This window comes from Mytilus galloprovincialis, chromosome 9 (genome assembly GCF_965363235.1).
Source record: "Mytilus galloprovincialis chromosome 9, xbMytGall1.hap1.1, whole genome shotgun sequence".
NCBI classification, from domain to species: Eukaryota; Metazoa; Mollusca; class Bivalvia; order Mytilida; family Mytilidae; genus Mytilus; species Mytilus galloprovincialis.
In genome coordinates, this window is record NC_134846.1 from 30,423,360 (window position 1) to 30,444,747 (window position 21,388).

Sequence of the window (21,388 nt, forward strand, 5' to 3'; positions counted from 1 at the left end):
GATTTCCAAGTCTGCTGAAATTGGTAAAAAAAATCTCTGTTTAATGCTCAACTTTAACCCTTTTTGATTAAAACTATATATATAGTTACTCTGATTTAACCAAATATTTTAAAATACATATTTATTCAAGAATTTTTTTTATACAAATCAACCAATCGAAAGTAAATCCACCATCTACGCTGAGTTTATAAATATATCTATATAATTTACTATCGGAACTGTTTACAATGTTAGACCAAAAAGATAAAATAATTTTTCAATTGGGACATATGGTTTGAAACCCCTCTTTTCTGTGACCAGTGTTAGTCGTTGTTGTTTATATTTTTCTATAAGTGTTGTACATCAATCAGGCCGATATTTTTCTTGTTTGAATTGTTTTAATTTATATTTGTAATTTTGGGAAATTTTATAAATGTTTAAGCGGTTAGGTTTTCGCTCGTTGTTGAAGGCTGTACGGTGATCTAATTCATTGGCAAGTACACCACATCTTCTTACATTTATTCGTTAAATCATGTAGACCTTCATCAAGTCTAAATAAATAAATGATTTTGAAAATGTACTTATTGATAACTATACAACTTTTAATTCCAAATAATTATGTTTATCTAACATAGAATTGTTATCAGCGGAGACATATACACACTAAGTCTAAACTGGTTTAACAAATTATTGTCACATGTATATGTAATAGTGTGTTTTTATTTTTTTAAAAAATCTGTGAATATCTACCACTACTGTTACCGGCTTAAGAGATCAGCGTTTCTCGCGAGCTTTGAATAAACAAATCCAAACCAAAACAAGTACATAAAATGCATATATTTAATCACAATATAGAAACACTTAAATTGTAATACATATTTTTATGAATAATTCAATTTTATTAAATCTTTGTCAATCAGGCATGTACAGCAGCATCAAGGGATTGTAAATATACAATTCCTTATTTACAATTCCTTGGCAGCATGTATTCTTCTATATTGTGACCTTATTTTTTTTTTTTTCTTTTCTCAACACTCAGATTGGTTGTGAACTGGCCAATACCTTATTTATGCGGGAAAAAAATCTTAATTACCTTAATATAATATACAACCATAGTGGTTGAGAATGTTAGTAAAATTTGTGTTTAAAGTGTGCTTACAAACTGCTTAGAAATGTAGTAATAATAAACCTAATAATATTTTTATGTGCAAAAATAAAAGAAAAAGAAGAAGAAGAAGAAGTCTGGAATTATCGCTATCTGTTCGACGGTCTAACGATTACAGTGTGTTATCGATCTAGGTGTTCTCGTTGAGGTCCGCGTTCTAAATCTTAAGCATTTCATTGGTCAGTAGATTTGCAATCTTTCAATTAACCCGAATAATCCAGTCGTTATATTACGATCACTTCGATCACTCCATTAACGCCTGAATGCATACCCAATCAGAACGCGTCAACCGGAAGTTTAAATTAACGAGTTGCATTGTGGTTTATTGTCTATAGAAATTGGCGCAAAAAGTAGGAGGAGTTGAAATAAATGTTTGTAAACATGAGTGATGGCCCGAAGCACCTGTCTTCACTGTTCACACGTGTTCAGTTCATCTAAAGACGTGAGGAGAAATGTTGATAAACTTCAGGGAGATGTTGATATTGTCAAAACTCTATCGTTTTCATACGGGATTGCAGAAAAAACACTTCGTTGTTATGTTGACAGTGCAGAAAGTTGTTATGTGTGCAGCAAGTGCTTTGCTACATTACAGGGTATATGTAGGAGTCAGAAACGTTTCAACAATCTTACAGAGAATTTGAAGAATGCTGCTTCCCTGAATTTTGAGAACATCAAAACAGATCTAGAATGTACATCATTGCCAGTTCACCATGATAAGTCTGTGCCTGTGGAGATAGTGATTTCATCAATTAAAAAGAGACCAAGAAGTTGCCTAACTCCAATGAAATCTGGGTGTACTCCAAAGGGAAAGAAATTAGTTACCCCATCAACACCAAAAGCAAACAGAAGGAGATTGAATTTCTCAAATTCACCAAGGAAGACCCCAAATACAACCAAGAAAAAAATATCTGCAAGCCCTGGGCCAAGAGTTAAGGTATGCTTTAATATATTTATGATCTGAGGAGGATATATATAACAACCCAGAAAAGTGTAACTGTGTACATTTATTATTTTATTTGGCATGTAAGCTTAGCCTTCCAAATAATTAGCCTCAGTCTTATTTGACTATACAAAATTAGGTCTACATGCACCAAATCATCATACTAAATTACTTGATGAAGAGTGCACGACTTTACTTGTATCTCTAATAAATTAATATGTACATGTACAATATAAACGTGAAAAATACATTAAAATTATTAACAAAAATTTTGGTATAAAGATCAACGACAACGTACATTTAGTCATTTACATATATACTTCTCATATATATATCTAAACATTAATATACATTTGTAAGGGGGACATAAAGATGGAACACCCCCCCCCCCTTTTTTTTTTAAATGTCTGAATTACATGTATGTACATGTATTACAATATTTGTACATGTAGGTACTTTGTACAATCATCTGTATATGTATTTCCTTAATTATTTTTAATGTTAACCCAATGTTTGGATTTTAGACCAATACTGAATACATTTATTTTCATTCCAGGTGCAACTTGGATTTAAAGGCAGTACAAGGAATACTGTACTTAAAGGCCACAGCAAACTAGCATGCCGAGCACTAGTATTAAAACAGTACAAAACAGCTCTGAATCATCTTCTTCAAATTGAAGAACTGAAGAAAGACCTCAACCAAGTCATTAAAAAGAAGATAAGTCAAGAGATTCAGCAAATATGCAAATACAAAGATTGTGTCTTACGAACAAAAAACATAAAACAATTTTCATGGAAGACTGCCTGCAAACAGTTGGAAAGTGTATGTCCTCTGACAATGGATTTCCTTCATACAGTTGCTGGACCTAGTAAATTGAAGCAGCTTCCTCGTGTTGTTTCAAGTGTGGCAATACTGTTATTTAACAGAAACATGCATATGGGAGCTTTACAAGTGATAAATAGCATTTTGATGTTCAGAGGTCATGTTCGAACAAAGGTATGTACAAAAATGATTAATTTAAGGACATACACAAAACTTAAATCTTTCACAGTTCTTGTTCATGTACATGTATTTATATAAATTATACATGTATATTTATATATGTGATATTAAGCTGAATGAGACAACTGTCATTGACTGTTATGGAAGATCAAATGCTGTTGATATACAATGTTAGCAGTTTTTTATCATTGAAGGCGACATAGCAACCTTTAACATTGAGCATAAAGCTTGAATAAAACCTCATTTAGATTAATACATGTCCATGAAAAAATTAGAAAATATAGGATGAAAGATACTGAATAGACAGTCACAAATGTAAAATTATATTCAACATTGTTGAATTTTATTAAAAACAAAAATGTCAATATAGTAAACATTAACCTATTAACATGATTAATTCTTTGGTACATTTATATCTTACGAAATGAATATGTATTTTAGTGTATGCACATTCGTGACATTGCACATGTATTTAACAGATACTTTTCTATTATTTAGGTGTACACTTCCTTCAACCGAGCTGGTTTGAGCAGTTCATACAAATCTGCAGTAAGACATGTTGATGTTATATGTGAGGACTTTGACCTGCCAGTAAAAATGTGGTCTCAAAAGTTAGCTACTGCTGCAAAGGATAAAGACAAAGATATGACGTTATTAGGTATGTTATATTTTTCATTATGTATGTTGAGCAGGCAGGCTAACACCAATCATTGGACAAATTGCACATATAAAAAGAAGATGTGGTATTACGTATTACCAGTGAGACAATCTTCATCTTTGTTTAAAAGTATCCATTTAATCACATTTTAATCTGACTATAACATGTATAATTTGATGCCTATATGTACATTAATTGATTTATGAGTGAAAAATTAGTCCATGGGCATGATTATGGATGCTTCAACATTTAAATAGATTGTATACATTTATGTTTAACTTTATGTTTAGGTATACATATTTTGTACATGGAAAATAGTTATATGCTCATTTGTCAACCACATTTCTACATGTACATATATGAGCAATTCACTATTTTATCATTATTATACATCATTTCAGATGATCATAATTATGCCTTGTCCACTTTCTTGGAAGATGATTCTACAGTACATGTATCAATGGAATCCTCATTGTCTTCTGTACAGACACCAGTACTAGTGAAACCAGTGCATGCAGAACCAGGTATTACAATTTGCCCATTTTTATCAGCACATTTGTAGGGGAAACTGATTTCACTTTAATTCTTGAGCTTTTATATACAATACTTTTAAAAGAAGAGTGTTGATAAGTTTTAGCTTTTATTTCTATATTAATTCATTAAAAAGTTTTTTGTTTTTTTATTTCAACCAAGAGTTTCGGTTTACATGAACTGTATGTAATGTATTTGAGTGTTTAAATTTAATTCAAGTTTTTGGTTAAGAAAGTTGTCAATTTTAAAGCATACAGATTTCAACTATCATGTTTACTATTTCCAGTTGATTCAATGTAACTGTGCACATTTTATGAATCTGTGACTGTGTTAATGTTTGATTGACTTTCTTTCCATTTTATTTGATACCGAAAGAATGCAAAAAACTCATATTCCTATTATGCATTTCAGGATTACATCAGGGTTCAAGATTTAACGAGGCAAACATAATGAGTGAGTGCTCTTTAAATGAAGGATCACCGTGGCCAATGTACATAGCTGAACCTTGTCCAATGACAACACCCAGTTCGATAAATGAAGGATCACCGTGGCCAATGTACATAGCTGAACCTTGTCCAATGACGACACCCAGTTCTATAAATGAAGGATCACCGTGGCCAATGTTCATAGCTGAACCATGCCCAATGACAACACCCAGTTATAAAGAATCAGTTAAAGGTACATATAAACCAGCTTCATTTCTTTTATAAGTTAATTAAACAAAATCATACTTTTTATTATAAAAATATAGATGTATTATGTGGTACATGTTGTACTATGATTGCCAATGAGATGATTGTCCAAGTAAAACCAAATGTAGTTACACTTTATGTATTTTACAAAACATTTATTATTATATCGGGATATCTTAATTCTGGTAAAATCTTTAGACAACAAATAAAATAACATATTTATTCTGTTAGCATACTTATGTTATATATTTTTATTATGAAAAGTAGTTCAGCATATGAAATTTTTATGAAAGATTTAACCAATCTAATATTGAAATAATTTTTAATTTTAAACAGCTACTAGTGTATACCGTATATACATTGATATATGCGAATGTGGTCAAAAAGATGTGTGTTGAAAATGTTAAATATTTTGTATATTTTAAAAAATGGACATTTTATTAATAAATTGTATTACATGTATTATAGAGGCAGTCAACATGGTCAAGTCTACACCAATTCCAGCTGACACATCCCAGCAAGAAGAACCTATCACTGAACTAACAGCAGCTGACTCTCCTTTTACAACAGTAAATTCCAAGGATATTAACTCAACAACTGAACCTTCTTTTCAAATTATAATGGACAACCTCAACATGAATACAAAAGCACGACATAAAACAATGGACACATCAAACAAAGTTTTCAACTTAGTCCATTCTGTTGCAGTGAAAGACAGAGCACCATCAGAGGATTTAGACTCTGTTCACCCACAAGCAGACATACTGTCTGTCCCAAATGAGGCGTTTGTTCCAAATGCAGAAGATTACAAGGCACTATACAAAGACTGTAATATACTTATTCAAAGGGCATTAGTCGACCATATTTCAGCCTTGAAGGACTGTAAAGAATTTGTTACCTACCACATTCCCCACCAGTATACAGAGGAGTCGAAGAAAAAAAGTGTTATTGTAAGTATCCACAGTTTACAATGTAGCTAATTAATGAAAATAATGAATACGTTTGTACATCTGTCGTGAAATCAAAATCAAAATTAAACAACTGATATATATATATATATATATATATATATATATATATATGTGTGAATATTTAATTGATATATTTTTATAAACTTTTTTTTGAAATTTTAGTAATTGTTCTAAGTTTTAGATTACAACTTTTATATATATATTGTCCATGTAATTTTGATTTTTGATAAAGATATTTTCTTCAAATTCAAAAAATATATCTTCATTGTAGGTACCTCTGGGAATCATGGAAAAAGATGAAAACAAAACAGAAGAAATGATTGAAGTTATTGAACACCTACAACAGTATGTGCCGAGAGATGGACAGCGGAAGATGATGCCACTTCTGTTAGGGGGAGATGCTCTTAGTGTAGAAAGAGGTGATGCGGCACAAAAGGCAAGAGCTGATGGAGTTAATCAAGAGGACCGTCTGGAAGGATTTATTTGGAAGAGTGAAGACTGGCATGGTCATGTCATAACTTTACAGGTATGTTTCTTATGTAATTGAAGATGAAAAAATATATGTTTCATGTACATGTAAAATGATAATTTAAAAACAAGGAGCTGTGGTATGATTGCAACTGAGACTAATATCCACCAATGTTCAAATGAAGTGGGTGTTAGCAACTGTAGGCAAAAGTACAGCCTTCAACAATGAGAAAAATCCATAATGTAGTGTTTGCTTTAAATATATGTAACAATTCATTTTAGAAAACTAACCGCCAAAGTAATTACAGAACAATTCAGGCAGGATAAAAATTGCAAGCATGAAACAAAGTCAACCACTGAATAACAGGTTCCTAAGGTGGGACAGACACTTACAGAATGTTTGTAAACACTTATGTTATTTTTTTTTCAGTCATCATTTGGTTTTGTTGGGTTTTTATAAATTTGTTTATTTTTCAGGAAATTTATAATCTACATTTTAAAGGAACATCATCTGCCGAAAAAGGAACCCTATTTCAGCTTAGGAACAAATTTGATCACCGAGGTGTTAAATCAGTTGTAAGTACATTTAATTATAAACACAAAGATGAAATGATAAAAATTTCTACATATATTGCTTTTCCTCAGCCACTCTATTAAATTCATTAAATAAAGTTGCTTTTCACCATAATTTTTTGTGCAGGAGATAATTGTAATTGTAAATGATGAGAAACATGTTTGGAAATATCTGTTCAATTCATAAAATTATAAAGCTATGTTATATTGTCTGTCTTAATAAACTAATGTTTCTGTTACTCTGAATACTAACAAATTATTTAATTTTTAGATCTGCCTAAAATTTATTGTTGCATTAAAGAAAACCAGAATAAATGATTATAGTTGACACTATCCTATATTTGAAATTGTTCTAAAATTATAAACTTTGTATTTTAGGTAAAAGATGCTGTCAATGACTGCAGAGATTTTGTACGTTTTGTGACAAAGGGCTATATTATCCTAGCAGCGTTACAAATCCTGAATTTGACAAGTGTAGATGATATCAACAAAATAACTGACACAATGAAGAAAGAGGAAAAGAAAAAATTTCTGGAAAAGTTGTCATCAGACATTGTTGAAAAATATATTGTTGCCAAACCATTTGTCCTTGAACAGAATGGCCAAGACACGGCAGATAATAATAGAGTACCATGCGGATATCCAGGCTGTCCTAAGACATTTGCCATAAATGGAAAGTGTAAGGAAAAACACATGAATATTTGTTTATACAAAGATTTGCAACATCTACAATTACCAGAAACAAACAAAAAGCAGAAAGAAACCAAAAAAGTTGATTCTAATAAAGCTGAAACAGAAGACCATAAGTTGAATTATTCATGTAGTTTGTTGCGAGATGGTCTTTACGACTGGATTAGAGAGGATGCATCTAAAGAAAATGATGGTGATCGTCTAGTGCGTATGTGGAGGTTAGACATTCTTAAATATACTCAAAATAACCATACAAAATACCGTCTTCTTTCATTCCGGCTACAAGCTCAGCTGTTAGCACTTCTACCACCAAAGCTAGCACACCAATTGCGTCACAACAGGGGTGTGAACATTCATGGTGGGGCAGGAAAAAATGTACCAGGTGATTTGGCGCTGGAATTTCTAAACATGCGGGCAAAAGATTCGTTGAACTCATTAAGTGGAAATTTGTCATCATCTTCAATTCAAAGATGTGGTAGAAGTTTGCAGGGCTGCAATGACCTTATTGACAGCTACACAGAAGGTTTGCAGCAATTTTTTGGTCGACCATCAAACTCGAAACCATCTATTCAAAAGGACATCAACTCTTTAGTTGAAGAGCTAGCAAAAGAGAATTTGTTTGATAAAATTCCAGGACGTTGTCACCACTCCTTCCAAAATATTATAAATGATGAAACAAGTAAGGTAAATGGACAAAAACTGAGCCAGTGGTTAACATCAAAAAAAGAAACATTTGCAAAATACCAGCGTAGTCGTTCATATCAAATGTGTTGAACTGTGTAGAAATTTACTTAGAATACTGTGTGTACACATGAAGTTATAAATTGTGATGGTGAAAGTTCAGTGCAATATTTTGAAGCCATAGTGCAATTTTGTTTGTTATCCTTTTTACATGTTTTTTTTTAATGAGTTACATTTTGCATGTTTTGTATTCAAATATATAGTGTTACATGTACCTTGGTTTTTTTTTATGTGATCATGTAATAATACTCATTTTGTATGCAATGAAACTTCTTTTTACTAGTCTTATATGCAATTTTTTACAGTCTCTTGATGTGTGATATTTTATTGCTTTGTTGGAATTCTGCTGCCTTTGGTTAAATCAAGACATGATGTGCTTGGTAATTTGTGATTCCAAATACTTGTTTGTTTTTGTTTTATAATTAACTGTGATCATTGTAAATAAATAGTGCTGTAAATATTTTTGTCTTTTCAACTGATGGTGATGAACAATTATGCGGTCTCTGGTTAAATCAATACAAGTAGGTTGTTATCGTTAATATTCAATCAGTTGTTTTTTTTTTCTCATTAATTGGGATTGTTGTGTTAAATAGTGCTGTAAATATTCTTGTTTTGACCAATTGTGACCATACATCTTTATTAAGGATGTACTTAGGTGAGGTTAGGTAAAAATTAAGAAATTAAGAAATTAAAATTGATATTATAAGCTGGTAGAGCATCAATAAAGGATAAAGATAAGCTAAAAATATTGATAGGTCATGGACCTTCTTTTCGAGATATTTGAGATTTAAAATATGGCGGGAAAAGGCTGACTCGGACTTTTACCTTATATTTGCATTCGTATTATTTGGGTCTCAAAACAGAAGAAAGAAAATCAAGAATCTTCTTAAATTTTGGTAAATGACCTTTCATGAGCTATTAAGTCTTATATGAAAAAATAAATGGGTGTTATGGGGCAAAATATTTTACATTGTATTGTATGGAAAAACACCAAGGAGTCCGAACATTTGACACAAATTCCAAAACCTCACCTAAGTACATCCTTAAGTGCCAGTATAGAAATATTTTCAACAAGAGATACTTTTGGAATAACTGAATAGTTTATCTATTGAAACAGAATTCAGTGTTAAAATTAAAGGAATAGTGCTTTTTCGTGTATATGAATCTGCCTAAATGTATATTGTTCCATTTTACGATTGAAAAGATTAGTGCTGACTAAGATAAACAGTATATATATATACAGTTATATATATATGATTCAATAATTGTGCATATATAGGTCTTTAAAAAATCAATCCATTGAATATTTATCATTTTATGTAATTCCAGTCTTTTGGTTCAGATTTTAATTTGTTGATCATGAACCACAGAAGTTTTTGTAATTTTTATCCATGCTGTCTTCTAAACTTTTTTTTCAACTTTGCATTGAATGCACACATTTTTCTATTTGAAGAACCTATCTGATATTTTATAAGTGATACATGTACATTGTACCTATACATGTACTTTAACTGCTGGTCTCTCAGTCAACAATTTTAATTCGTATTATTCTGGCATTTTCCATGTATAATTCTCATATGATTGTATATATTTGATGCTACTTTAAAATGAAGTTGTTGTGTTAATAAAATGTCTTTCAACACCAATTTTTTGTTCTTGTACTAAAGTTGTGCAGTTGGATCATGTGGATACTGATAACTGAGTCATGTTTTCATGGTTACATGTATCTAGAGTTTTGTAAACAAGTAGTTACTGAACAGCGACCCTTAAAGACCATTTAAACATAAGAAGATGTGGTATGATGACCAATGAGACAACTTTTCATCCAAATATTACAGTTGTAATTACATGAACTCAGAAGTATTTTTCCGTAACAACAGGGCCTTCAACATGGAACCTAGACTCGCACATCAAAGTAAGCTATATTGAACCTAAAATAACTTTGCTGGATCCCAACTCTCACTGTAACCTTGGACAGTGGTGTTACAGTACCTTGTAAGAATCAACATTTATATTCACTTCAAATTACTTTGGTTGGCTACGTTCTCATTGGCGATCATATGACATCTGCTTATTTTTTGGTCAATTGATTATAGTGTTTCCATGCATAAATCAAATATAAAGGGTTGAAAGATTTCATTGGTAGTTTTTGTCTGAGACGAATAGATAAGTTGATTGATTTGTTCTGCATTTTGTCAAGTTGGGTTTTATAGTGTAACTGACGACACATCTACTAAAGTTATGGAATATCCTCATTGTTAAAGGTCACACAGTGGCTTTTAGATACTCATTACATATAAGATCATATGCTCATTGGCAAGGCCAATGATATACAACATACATTGTTATCTGATTTTCATATTTTGATTTTCTTCAAAAAAAAGATACATCATGTTGTCAAATATTTAATACAAGTACATAAACATGTACTTAATCAAATTAAATATATCATAATGCACAATTTAACATTTATCAAAACTCCATATCAACTTCCTCAATTAATTCGAGAATTTCTGTTGCAAGGTCATGGTCTAAAAGTCCAAGTGAAATGATATCATCTTCACAGAATACGAAAGAAACATTCTCTACTAAACAGTCAATGAATTTGCTGTCAAATGAAAGCTGACGGTTGAGGCCTTCTTCACATAAGTAATCATTAAAGTCAATGAAATTGTCCTTCAAAATTTTTAATTTCTGGTCATTGAATTGTCTGGCAATTGGATCTGATTCAAAATTGTTTTCAGGTGATATATGTATATTATAGAATTCAAAGTCTACACAACAACCACAAGTGCAATTTAACCGACAATTACTGCAACACTGACACAAAGGATTTGTGCTGTTCACATGGTTACCTTGTTCAAGAAGCTCATCATTGTCTAGCACAAAATATCTATTTAACTCAAGTCTAATACATTCCTTTGTTTGGCACAAATTTCTCACCCCTTCATTGCAACGTCCTTTAGCAGTATCAAAGCTGGAGAAATATATACAAGATTGTGAAGGTTTGCCATTCCTGCCTGCTCGACCACTTTCTTGTGAAAATTGTTCAAGTCCTCGAGGTGCTCCCCAATGAACTACTCTTTCAATATCAGGAATATCAACTCCCATGCCAAATGCAACTGTTGCAAACACAATACGAATGGTACTATCTTCATTTGGGAACTCATTCAACACATGATTCTTGTTTGTTTCTGCTGTAGACCTATGATACATTGCTACAAGTCTATTATCCAAAATATCTCTATTGTGTTCAATACCACTTACGAAATACTCAAACAAATCGGCACATGAAAGAATACTCCTACAGTATATGACGGTCTTCTTTGTTTTTACAGAGTTAGTTTTCAAGTCTTTTAACAGCCACTCTAATTCATGGACACTTTTGCTGGACTTTTTCAATGAATATGTTATGTTGGTGCGTTCAGGTAATTTTGAAATTGTCTTAGTCCCATTTGGTTTCATCTGCAATTTTTTCAAAATTTCTGAATGCATGGATTTGGTTGAGGTAGCTGTAAGGGCAACAAAAGGAGTTTTTTCTGGTACAACTGAACGTAATTCTGCAAGTCTGTCATAATGTCTTCTAAATTCTCCACCCCTGCCAAAGAAAAAATAAAAAATCAATATATTAACATAAAAAGTTGTCAAGAATGAATGAATGATTGTTAGTCGTTAACATATTATTAGCGACAAGAAAGGCTACATCACTGCATGAATTCAGTGAATAATGGCAAAAGAAATATACATTACAATGCAATTGGTTTTTTTTTAACTTAATCTATTAATAGTGGTACATGTAGTTGTACATAGCATATACATGTAAAATGGACACCAGCATTTCAGTTGCTGTTGTTGGTTCATGTCTGTTAAATTGTTTCTGGCATGCCTTGTTTTTTCATAGGTTTCATTGTTATAATCTAGTCTGTAACTTGTAAGAAATTTTTCTTTAATAGCCGACAATATAATATGTTTTTTTTTTTCTCATTGTTGAAAGCCAAGACAAAACTGTAGAGCCTTGAAAGGATATTTCAAACAAATGGCAATTAAAAAAAAAATAAATCATACTGTACATGTACACATCTCCTCATTATCATAAAAGACAGTAGCAATGTTAAAAATAATATCTTACCACTGTGTGATGCAATGGGCTTCATCTATTACAACTGCTTTGATATGACTATGAAATTGTCCTTTGGTCAAACTAGTGCGCCACAATCCTGGTGTAAGGGCTGCCTCAGGCGAGGAAAAGACTATGGAATATTTCCCTGCAGCAATGTTCTCAACAACGCCTTTATCTGGTTGACATTCACCTACTACTGTTGCACTTATATTTAATTGTTCTAATTTAGAGATCTGATCCTTCATTAAAGCTTGAAGTGGTGAAATAACTAGCACTGTTGATTTTTCACCGGACAGTTTTTCAAATAGCTCCGGTAAATGGAAGTAAATTCGTGATTTACCATAGCCTGTTGGTAAAATGACAACTGTATCATTCAACTGTAGTATATTTTCAATAGATTCTCTTTGTTTATCTTTGAATTCAAACATATATTTATCCTCTATTTCACTTAGATAGCTATCGATCTCCATGTTTGTAAACAAACGTGATGTTGCCGGAAATCGGGACTGCGCATAATCTAAAGGTCGTTGTCCGCGATTGGTCAATACAATTTGTATTGGGCTGACGCGTCCAATGATCACTTTGTCTTCAAGCCCTCTGGAGGACAATGACCGTAAGGGGGCGCTGTAATTATTCGAGTTATCTTTCAATCCAAGGTGTTCTCAATGGAGTCCGCGTTCATGTTCACTCCTTAGCTTGCCATCGTCGAGTCAACACGTACGCGTCGATCTCAAAGCAATTACAGGTGAAGATTACGGTCTGTTGTTTTTGTTCAATTGTTCAATTGTTTAGTTAGCATTTAAAATAATTTCTATTTTTTTAACTTGAGTTCATTTTCATTTCTTTTTATTATTTCTTTGTAAGTTTATAAATTTTATTTTTTAATCTTTAGGTTTTAAACTTTATTTTTGCTAAATAAGTTTAAATAATTTAATATTTTTGCTAAATAAGTATTAAATATTTAAATAAGCTAAAGTTCAATCTATTTTTGCTTTAATAAATTTAATTAAAAGTTAAGATAAATTGAAATATGAGCAACATGACAAACAATAAAAGGAAAATTGACTCAAGAAGTCCACAACAAGGGGAATCACCTGATTCCAAAATTTACAAACAAAGTCAAGGCAATTCGTCAATACATAGTGCAAAAAGGCAAGGATTAAGCCAAACTAAAACTAAAAGCCCTGTGTCACTCAATGATAAGGGCAAAAAAATGTTTCCCCCTAGTGGAACACTAATCATCACATCAAGAGCTAAAAAGTTCCTGCTACTGACTCTTAACTCTCTCCATTATCTGCTAATAACCATGATAGGAAGTGTTAATGATCAAGCCATAGAAATAAAACCACTTAAAAACAGTGTGCTGGTTTACGCACCATCTGAAACCATAAGGAGAAAGTTACTTGGCTTGACTAAACTGGGTAATTTCCAAATAAAAGTGTCCAAATTTGATACTGACCATAAAAAGAAAATAACTATTGAAGCAGCTGCTACAAAAGAAATAAACGAAAATACGGTCACTAAAAATAGAGTCTATAAAGTTATACCTAAACCTGTTGATACTGAAATCTTAAATATTAAAAAGCAGGAAAATATGCTAAGAGAAACAGGGGCAGATATAAAAATTGTATGACAATTAGGTAAAGCTGGTTATCTATTAGTAACTCTATCAGAAAGAGACTCAATACTTAAATCTATTCCCTTAAACAGCCAGGGACAAAACATAGAGTATGATTTACTGCCATATAAGCCTAACCCTAAATTTTGTACCAAATGCGCAAGTCTAGGGCATTATGCAAAACAATGCAGAAAATCTATTAATACATGTATTAAATGTGCTGGTAAACATGCAACCAAAAACTGTAATGGAAAAAATTTAAAATGTAACAACTGTGGTGGTAAACATCAGGCAATAGATAAATCATGCCCCAAATATATATTCCAAAAACAGGTGTTGGAAAATATGTATAGTTACAAAATGTCATTTGACCAAGCTAAACAAAAGGCACAGCAAAAATGTGAAACCATACCTATAATAATTAACTCTCCAGTGTCAGAGGATGAAACCATACCTAAGAGTATTAATACATCAAATGTCACACCTGGTAAATCATACGCTGACAGTGTTAAATCAAAAGTAATTAACAATGACACGGATGTAATTAGCGATAATGAAGCCACTATGTCACCGGTAGATAATCCGGAAATAAGCGTAGATAAAAATTTAAATATTAAAACAGAGAATACACAAATAGAAGATCAAACACCCAGTATTCCTAATAAAGATAGAAAAAATATTTCAGAGATCCGCAAAACTATAATTGAACCACCTAGTCAAGATGTAAGTGATTTAAAAAACTGGGAAAACCTAATCACAGAGATCCGGAATATAGCGGACAAACAAGGGGATATCTCTGTTCCCATCATGAGACTCTTTCAAAGTTTTATCAGAGAGCAATTTAGAAAAGAATTAACGGTTGACGTCATTTAAAGATATTATAAGCAACAATTAATTTAAATAATTAAATAACCGTAATGGGGCTACACATTTTACAGTGGAATGCGCGATCACTTTATGCGAACGCAAATTCCCTCAAACATTACTTAGACACACATAATAACCCAGAAATTATTTGTGTACAAGAAACTCGTTTTAAAGATAATAGGTACATAAAACTACAAGGCTACCACCCACCAATCATTCGAAATAGAAAGATACCGATTCAACCTAAAGGTAAAAATAAAAAGAAACCTCAAATAGGAGGAGGAGTAGCAATTTATGTTTCGATTCAATTTTTCACAACTTAATTTTAATACTGATAACATAGAAGTAGTAGGCGTATCTGTAAACTGTCAAAATAATAAGATAAATATAGTTAATGTGTATAGACCCCCTAATCAAGATATTAAATTTGATGAATATCAAGAAGTTTTGCATAACTTATCAGATAATATAGTGCTACTTGGAGATTTTAATAGTAGATCCTCGATGTGGGGGTCTAGCACAACAGATAGCAATGGTAACATAATTGAAAAAGTCATAGACCAAAATAACATGATAATTTTAAACGACGGTACAGGAACATATCAAACTGTAACAGGCAACCGAACACAAATAGATCTAACATTAGTCTCCGCATCGTTAGCCAATGACAGTCAATGGTCAGTTTTAGATGAGCAACTAGGTTCTGATCACTTCCCAGTACTCACCGTATTAAATGCAAAACCGGTTAAAAATAAAGTATGCACTCCACAAAGATGGATGTACGATAAAGCCGACTGGCACAGGTTCACTACTCTCTGTAAAGAAATAAATATAGATAATATAAAACATGACGATATTGAAATCTTTAATCAAAATCTTTGTGAAGTGGTGACTAAAATCGCAGATGAAACAATCCCAAAAACTAGTGGTACTATACATACAAGAAAAAACTGTCCCTGGTGGAACGATGATTGTACAAATGCCAAAAAAAATAAACGTTATAAACATAGAGTATATGATAAATCAAAATCAGAAGAAAATCATGAATTATATAAAACTGCAGTCAAGGAGTTTAAACGTGTCACAGATAAGGCAAAAACTGACTACTGGCAAAATTTCTGTGACACACTAAATTATAAAACTAACGTAAAAACAGTTTGGAACACAGTTAAAGGTCTTAAAGGGGCAAAATCATCCACCCTACCTACACTTATTAATGACACCAAACAAGCGGTATCTAATGTAGATAAAGCAAACATGCTCGCCGGAACTTTTGCAGAAGCATCTAGTGACAGTAACTTAAATCCCAAATTCAGAACTCATAAATTAAAAACCGAAATAGAAAATCCGATTAATAGGGATGATGATGAGCAACATAATAGGTCAAAGTTTAATATACCATTCAGCAAAAACGAACTTTATAAGGTGCTTAAGACCAAAAAGACAACTGCGCCCGGTGATGACCGTATAACATATGAAATGTTCAAACATATGCCCGAAAGTATGATCGATATTATGTTACAATTAATAAACAAAGTGTGGGTAACTGGTCAACTTCCCCACAGCTGGAAACATGCAAATGTAATCCCTATACTAAAACCTAATAAAAATAAATCGGACCCTAAATCCTACAGACCGATTTCTCTTACATCAAATTTTTGTAAACTAATGGAAAGCATGGTAAATGTTAGACTTAAACATCTTCTAACGGAGAAAAATATAATAAATGAAACACAAAGTGGGTTTCGTGAAGGTCGCTCCACATTAGACCACTTACTGCGACTTGAGACAGACATTAAAAAAGCTAAAGTACGTAAACAATTTCTATTAGCCATATTTCTCGATATTGAAAAAGCATTTGACTTAGTATGGCGTTATGGTCTACTAAAAAAGTGCAAAGATTACGGTATAAATGGAAGGTTATTTAACTTTATAAAAGACTTTCTGCAAGGTAGAAAAATTCAAGTAAAAGTAAATCAAGAATCCTCAGACGAATATGATCTTAACAATGGTATCCCGCAAGGTAGTGTCATCAGTCCCACATTATTTAACATCATGATTAATGATCTAGTAGGTCTGGCAAAAAAAACCGCAGTAATGTCACAATTTGCTGACGACAGTGTTACGTGGTACCGAGGTGGAAATATTAAACATTTAACAAAGAAAATGCAAGAAACCCTTAATAACATAAGTGCATGGTCTAAAAAATGGGGTTTTAAAATATCTAAAACCAAAACAATAGGAGTTATATTTGGAGATCGTCATGTTTATTCAGTTAACCTAATGCTAGATAACCAACCAATCAAATTCCAGAATCATGTCAAATTTCTCGGTCTCATATTTGATAGAAAGCTAACTTGGAATAAACACGTAAACTACTTACAAGAAAGATCTAAAGCAATATTAAACGTTCTAAGGTATGTTCAAGCATACAACTATGGCATGGGTACTGATTCTCTTCTCATGCTATATAAATCACTTCTTAGATCGGTTCTTGACTATGGATGTCAAGCGTTTAATTCAGCATCTATAACTGTAAAATCTAAATTAGATATAATACAAGCTAAAGGTCTTCGCATAGTGTTAGGGGCCCATAAATCGACCCCGTTAGAAACAATACTAGCCGAGTCTGGCGAAATGCCATTACAACTAAGAAGGGACCACCGTTCTCTTAAATATTATGCTCGTACTAAACAAAATCCACCTAATCCAGCCAATCAATTAGTAGATGACTGTATTGAATATCAAATTTATAATCATAAATGGAATGACCATAACATACCTTATGGATTCAGAGTCCAAAATCTACTTAAAGATAACGAACTAGACAAAATAAAGTTGGTTACTAAAAATATTCAAGACCCACCACCATGGATTATAGGTCAAGCAAAAACATCCAGTAACATAAAAAACAGCCTCAGTAAAAAAGAAAATCCGCATATCATTAAGACTAAAGCGTTAGAGTACATCGATTATGCATATAAAAATCATTTAAAAATTTACACCGATGGCTCAGAAGACCCAGCTTCGGGTAAAACTGGATATGCCTTTCTAATACCATCAAAGTTGATTGCAAGCTATAAACGAACGTCGGACAATCTTTCCGTTTACACCACAGAAATGACGGCCATTTATCAATCATTAAAGTGGGTGTTCTCCAATCAACAGTCAGGGCAAAAAATTGTTATTCTAACTGATTCATATAGTGCAATCCAATCTATAAAAAATAATGCATCAAGTAGACCCGATATCCTAGAACCAATTCAAATACTGGCTTGTCGTCTAAAACAAAAAAATATAGAAGTAACCATAGAATGGATACCAGCGCATGTTGGTATCCTAGGTAATGAACAGGTTGACAAACTAGCTAAATTAGCGCTAAGTAATGATAAGATTGACCTTAACTTGAGTCTTAGTGCAAACGAATTCATTGCAATAACAACAGCATTATATAAGAAAAAGTGGCAAGCTAGATGGGATAACACATGCTCCCTATGGAGTCGTTCTATAAATACCACAGTAAATAAAAAACCCAACTTTTATCAAGGTAATCGTTATCATTCAAAAACAATAACTAGACTTAGGTTGGGCACTACTTTATTACCTGGTCAACTAGGCCAGTACATACGCAATGTCTCTCCAATATGCAATACATGTGGCGTTAAAGAGGATATAGAACACGTACTAGTAAACTGTATTAATCATTCACAATCGAGACAAAATTTGCAATCAAACTTGGATAAGGTTCAAATACAAAATATTAATACCAAAATACTACTAGATCCTCCTAAAGACAAACAACAATATGTCTGGTCATGCTTGGTACAATATTTAACAGAAATTGATTACCACAAATTTATATAAGTATTTTTAAAAAATTAAAAAAAGTAATAGAAATAAAAGAATTAAAATACACTGCAAGAGTTATCCGGGTCAGTAACCGGCAGTAAAAAGTCAAATCTTCACCACAAATACAGTACGTACTAAAGAAAAGATCGTTAAGAAGACCAACTACACTGCAAGAGTTATCCGGGGTCAGAGACTCAGAAACGGAGTCAGGCCATAACCGGCAGAACAGAAGGCTCTTCAAGACGACTTACCAAAACATCATTAAATAGGCAAAACACACTGCAAGAGTTATCTGGGTCAGTGACTCAAAATGGAGTCAGGCCGTAACCGGCAGTAAAAAAATTAAATCTTCACCACAAATACAGTACGTACTAAAGAAAAGATCGTTAAGAAGACAAACTATACTGCAAGAGTTATCCGGGGTCAGAGACTCAAAATGGAGTCAGGCCATAACCGGCAGTACAGAAGGCTTTTCAAGACGAGTTACCAAAACATCATTAAATAGGCAAAACACACTGCAAGAGTTATCCGGGTCAGTGACTCAAAATGGAGTCAGGCCGTAACCGGCAGTAAAAATTAAATCTTCACCACAAATACAGTACGTACTAAAGAAAAGATCGTTAAGAAGACCAACTATACTGCAAGAGTTATCCGGGGTCAGAGACTCAAAATGGAGTCAGGCCATAACCGGCAGTACAGAAGGCTTTTCAAGACGACTTACCAAAACATCATTAAATAGGCAAAACACACTGCAAGAGTTATCCGGGTCAGTGACTCAAAATGGAGTCAGGCCGTAACCGGCAGTAAAATTTAAATCTTTAAGACGAATTAAAATCCAAATTAATTATAATATAAAAACAAAATCCTTAATCCTTTGAAATAATTTAAAATATTTAATATTAGATAAAATGTATGTAGGGATAAGTTAATTAAACTATTGAAATTATGCTAACTAAACAAGAACGCACGATAACCTTTGGCTTTTTTTTTTATTTTTCCAAATTAGCGGCACTCCAAATTATTTTTGTTTCTACTTTTGGTCCGTATGTAAATTTTTCATGACATTAAGTCGCAAGTCAAATCTAAGACTTAAAAAATGGTACTTCGCAAGATCTGGTTTGCGCTAACCCAGTTTTAATTAGCGTGGGGCGCTGTCTTCCTGCGGATAGTTGTTCCAGTGTACTAGCACTATAAAGTCCTGCAACTACGGTAGGCTAGCACAAAGCAGTCAAAATTTACATACACCCTTTGGTTTTATATTTATTTTATTTTATTTTACCTATCATTTTATTTTTAGTACATACAAAACATCTCACTAATTATTTTTGCAAAACTCACATACACAAATTTAGGCTTATTTCGGTTTATACAAAATATTTGGCAAATAAATTCACATACACAATTTGGCATATCAAAATTATCCGCTCTTTACTTGGCTGCTGGTGTACCAGGACAACGTTGCTGCCGTTCACTGCTGTTTGCTTGGCCTAGCTTTCCTCCTGTTCCTACTTCTGGTGGCACCATGTTTATTTTTTATTTATTAATTTATTTTTTATTTATTTTTATTTTTTATTAAACAAAATTATCTTTATATTATTTTATTATATTTATTTTTATATTCTTTTCTTTTCTTTATTTATTTACTTATTCATAAATTTTTATTCATTTATTTATTCAAATTTTTGTTTATTTTAAATTTTTATTTAACTTATTATCATACTAAATTATGTCAATTACCAAATGGTAAAAATTAAATTATTTAATGCCCAAAAAGGCGCAAGCCAGGGCCGACCGTGCAAGGGCTGTATAGCCAGTCAAGGTCGTTAAAAACTTCCATTTGTTCAAGGACGTATATTAGATGTTAGTTAGTTATACGTCCTTGATTTGTTGTAATAGGATAAACTATATTGTTAGTTTTCTATCCGAGTTAACAAAGTAGATTTTTTTATCCGAAAAGACGGATTTTTCTACATGTTCTACAATAAATTTGTACAACGATTGAATATTGTTTAATGCATAAATGTCCAGGTCTAGATCGAACTTGCTTTGCTTCGACGAAAGTACGAATATAGAAAAATCACAGATTTATATTAAAACTAAAACGTTCAAGAACAGTTAAAGAAATCATCACAATTTTTTTATTGTTAGTTATTTTGTACAAATATAACTATAATGCGAACCCGAGGTTGTGAAATAGCACGTGAAATCGCAACTGAGCGTGAATTCTTTGGAAAAGCGACGGTTCTATGAACACCTATTGTCAATTTCAAGTTCTGTTTCGACATCATTCTAATATATGTCACTGGACGTTAAAACTCAATCCTTAATTTCGTCTTCGTCAAATAGTGCTGTTGGTTTCTTTTTATTATTATTACATACTAGTATACATGAATACACCACAAGTTATTCCTATGTAATGTCATTTACTAGATATTTAGTGCAAAGTAAATTTTAAAGATGAAAGTCGTATTAGTTCGATAATGCTTCAAACTAAATATAAACTGAGAATACATGTATAACTGC

General features: G+C 32.2%; 3 protein-coding genes across 3 annotated transcripts in view; 1 reads left to right on the forward strand and 2 right to left on the reverse strand.

Moving 5' to 3' along the window:
* Positions 1-21,388, reverse strand: part of LOC143044783 (toll-like receptor 1) — a 43,292-nt gene that overhangs the window by 6,167 nt on the left and 15,737 nt on the right. The gene's annotated exons all lie outside the window — the stretch shown is intronic.
* LOC143044781 (uncharacterized) lies at positions 1,352-10,057 on the forward strand. Its single transcript, XM_076216942.1, has 9 exons — positions 1,352-2,078; positions 2,641-3,081; positions 3,586-3,745; positions 4,147-4,269; positions 4,688-4,954; positions 5,437-5,918; positions 6,211-6,465; positions 6,885-6,983; positions 7,359-10,057. Exons 1-9 carry the CDS (start codon positions 1,533-1,535, stop codon positions 8,442-8,444), a joined length of 3,459 nt encoding a protein of 1,152 aa, XP_076073057.1. The 5' UTR covers positions 1,352-1,532; the 3' UTR covers positions 8,445-10,057.
* LOC143046730 (ATP-dependent DNA helicase RecQ-like) lies at positions 10,804-13,171 on the reverse strand. The gene is made up of 2 exons (XM_076219830.1): positions 12,541-13,171; positions 10,804-12,009 (listed from the first exon to the last, which is right to left on the reverse strand). Exons 1-2 carry the CDS (start codon positions 12,999-13,001, stop codon positions 10,884-10,886), a joined length of 1,587 nt encoding a protein of 528 aa, XP_076075945.1. The 5' UTR covers positions 13,002-13,171; the 3' UTR covers positions 10,804-10,883.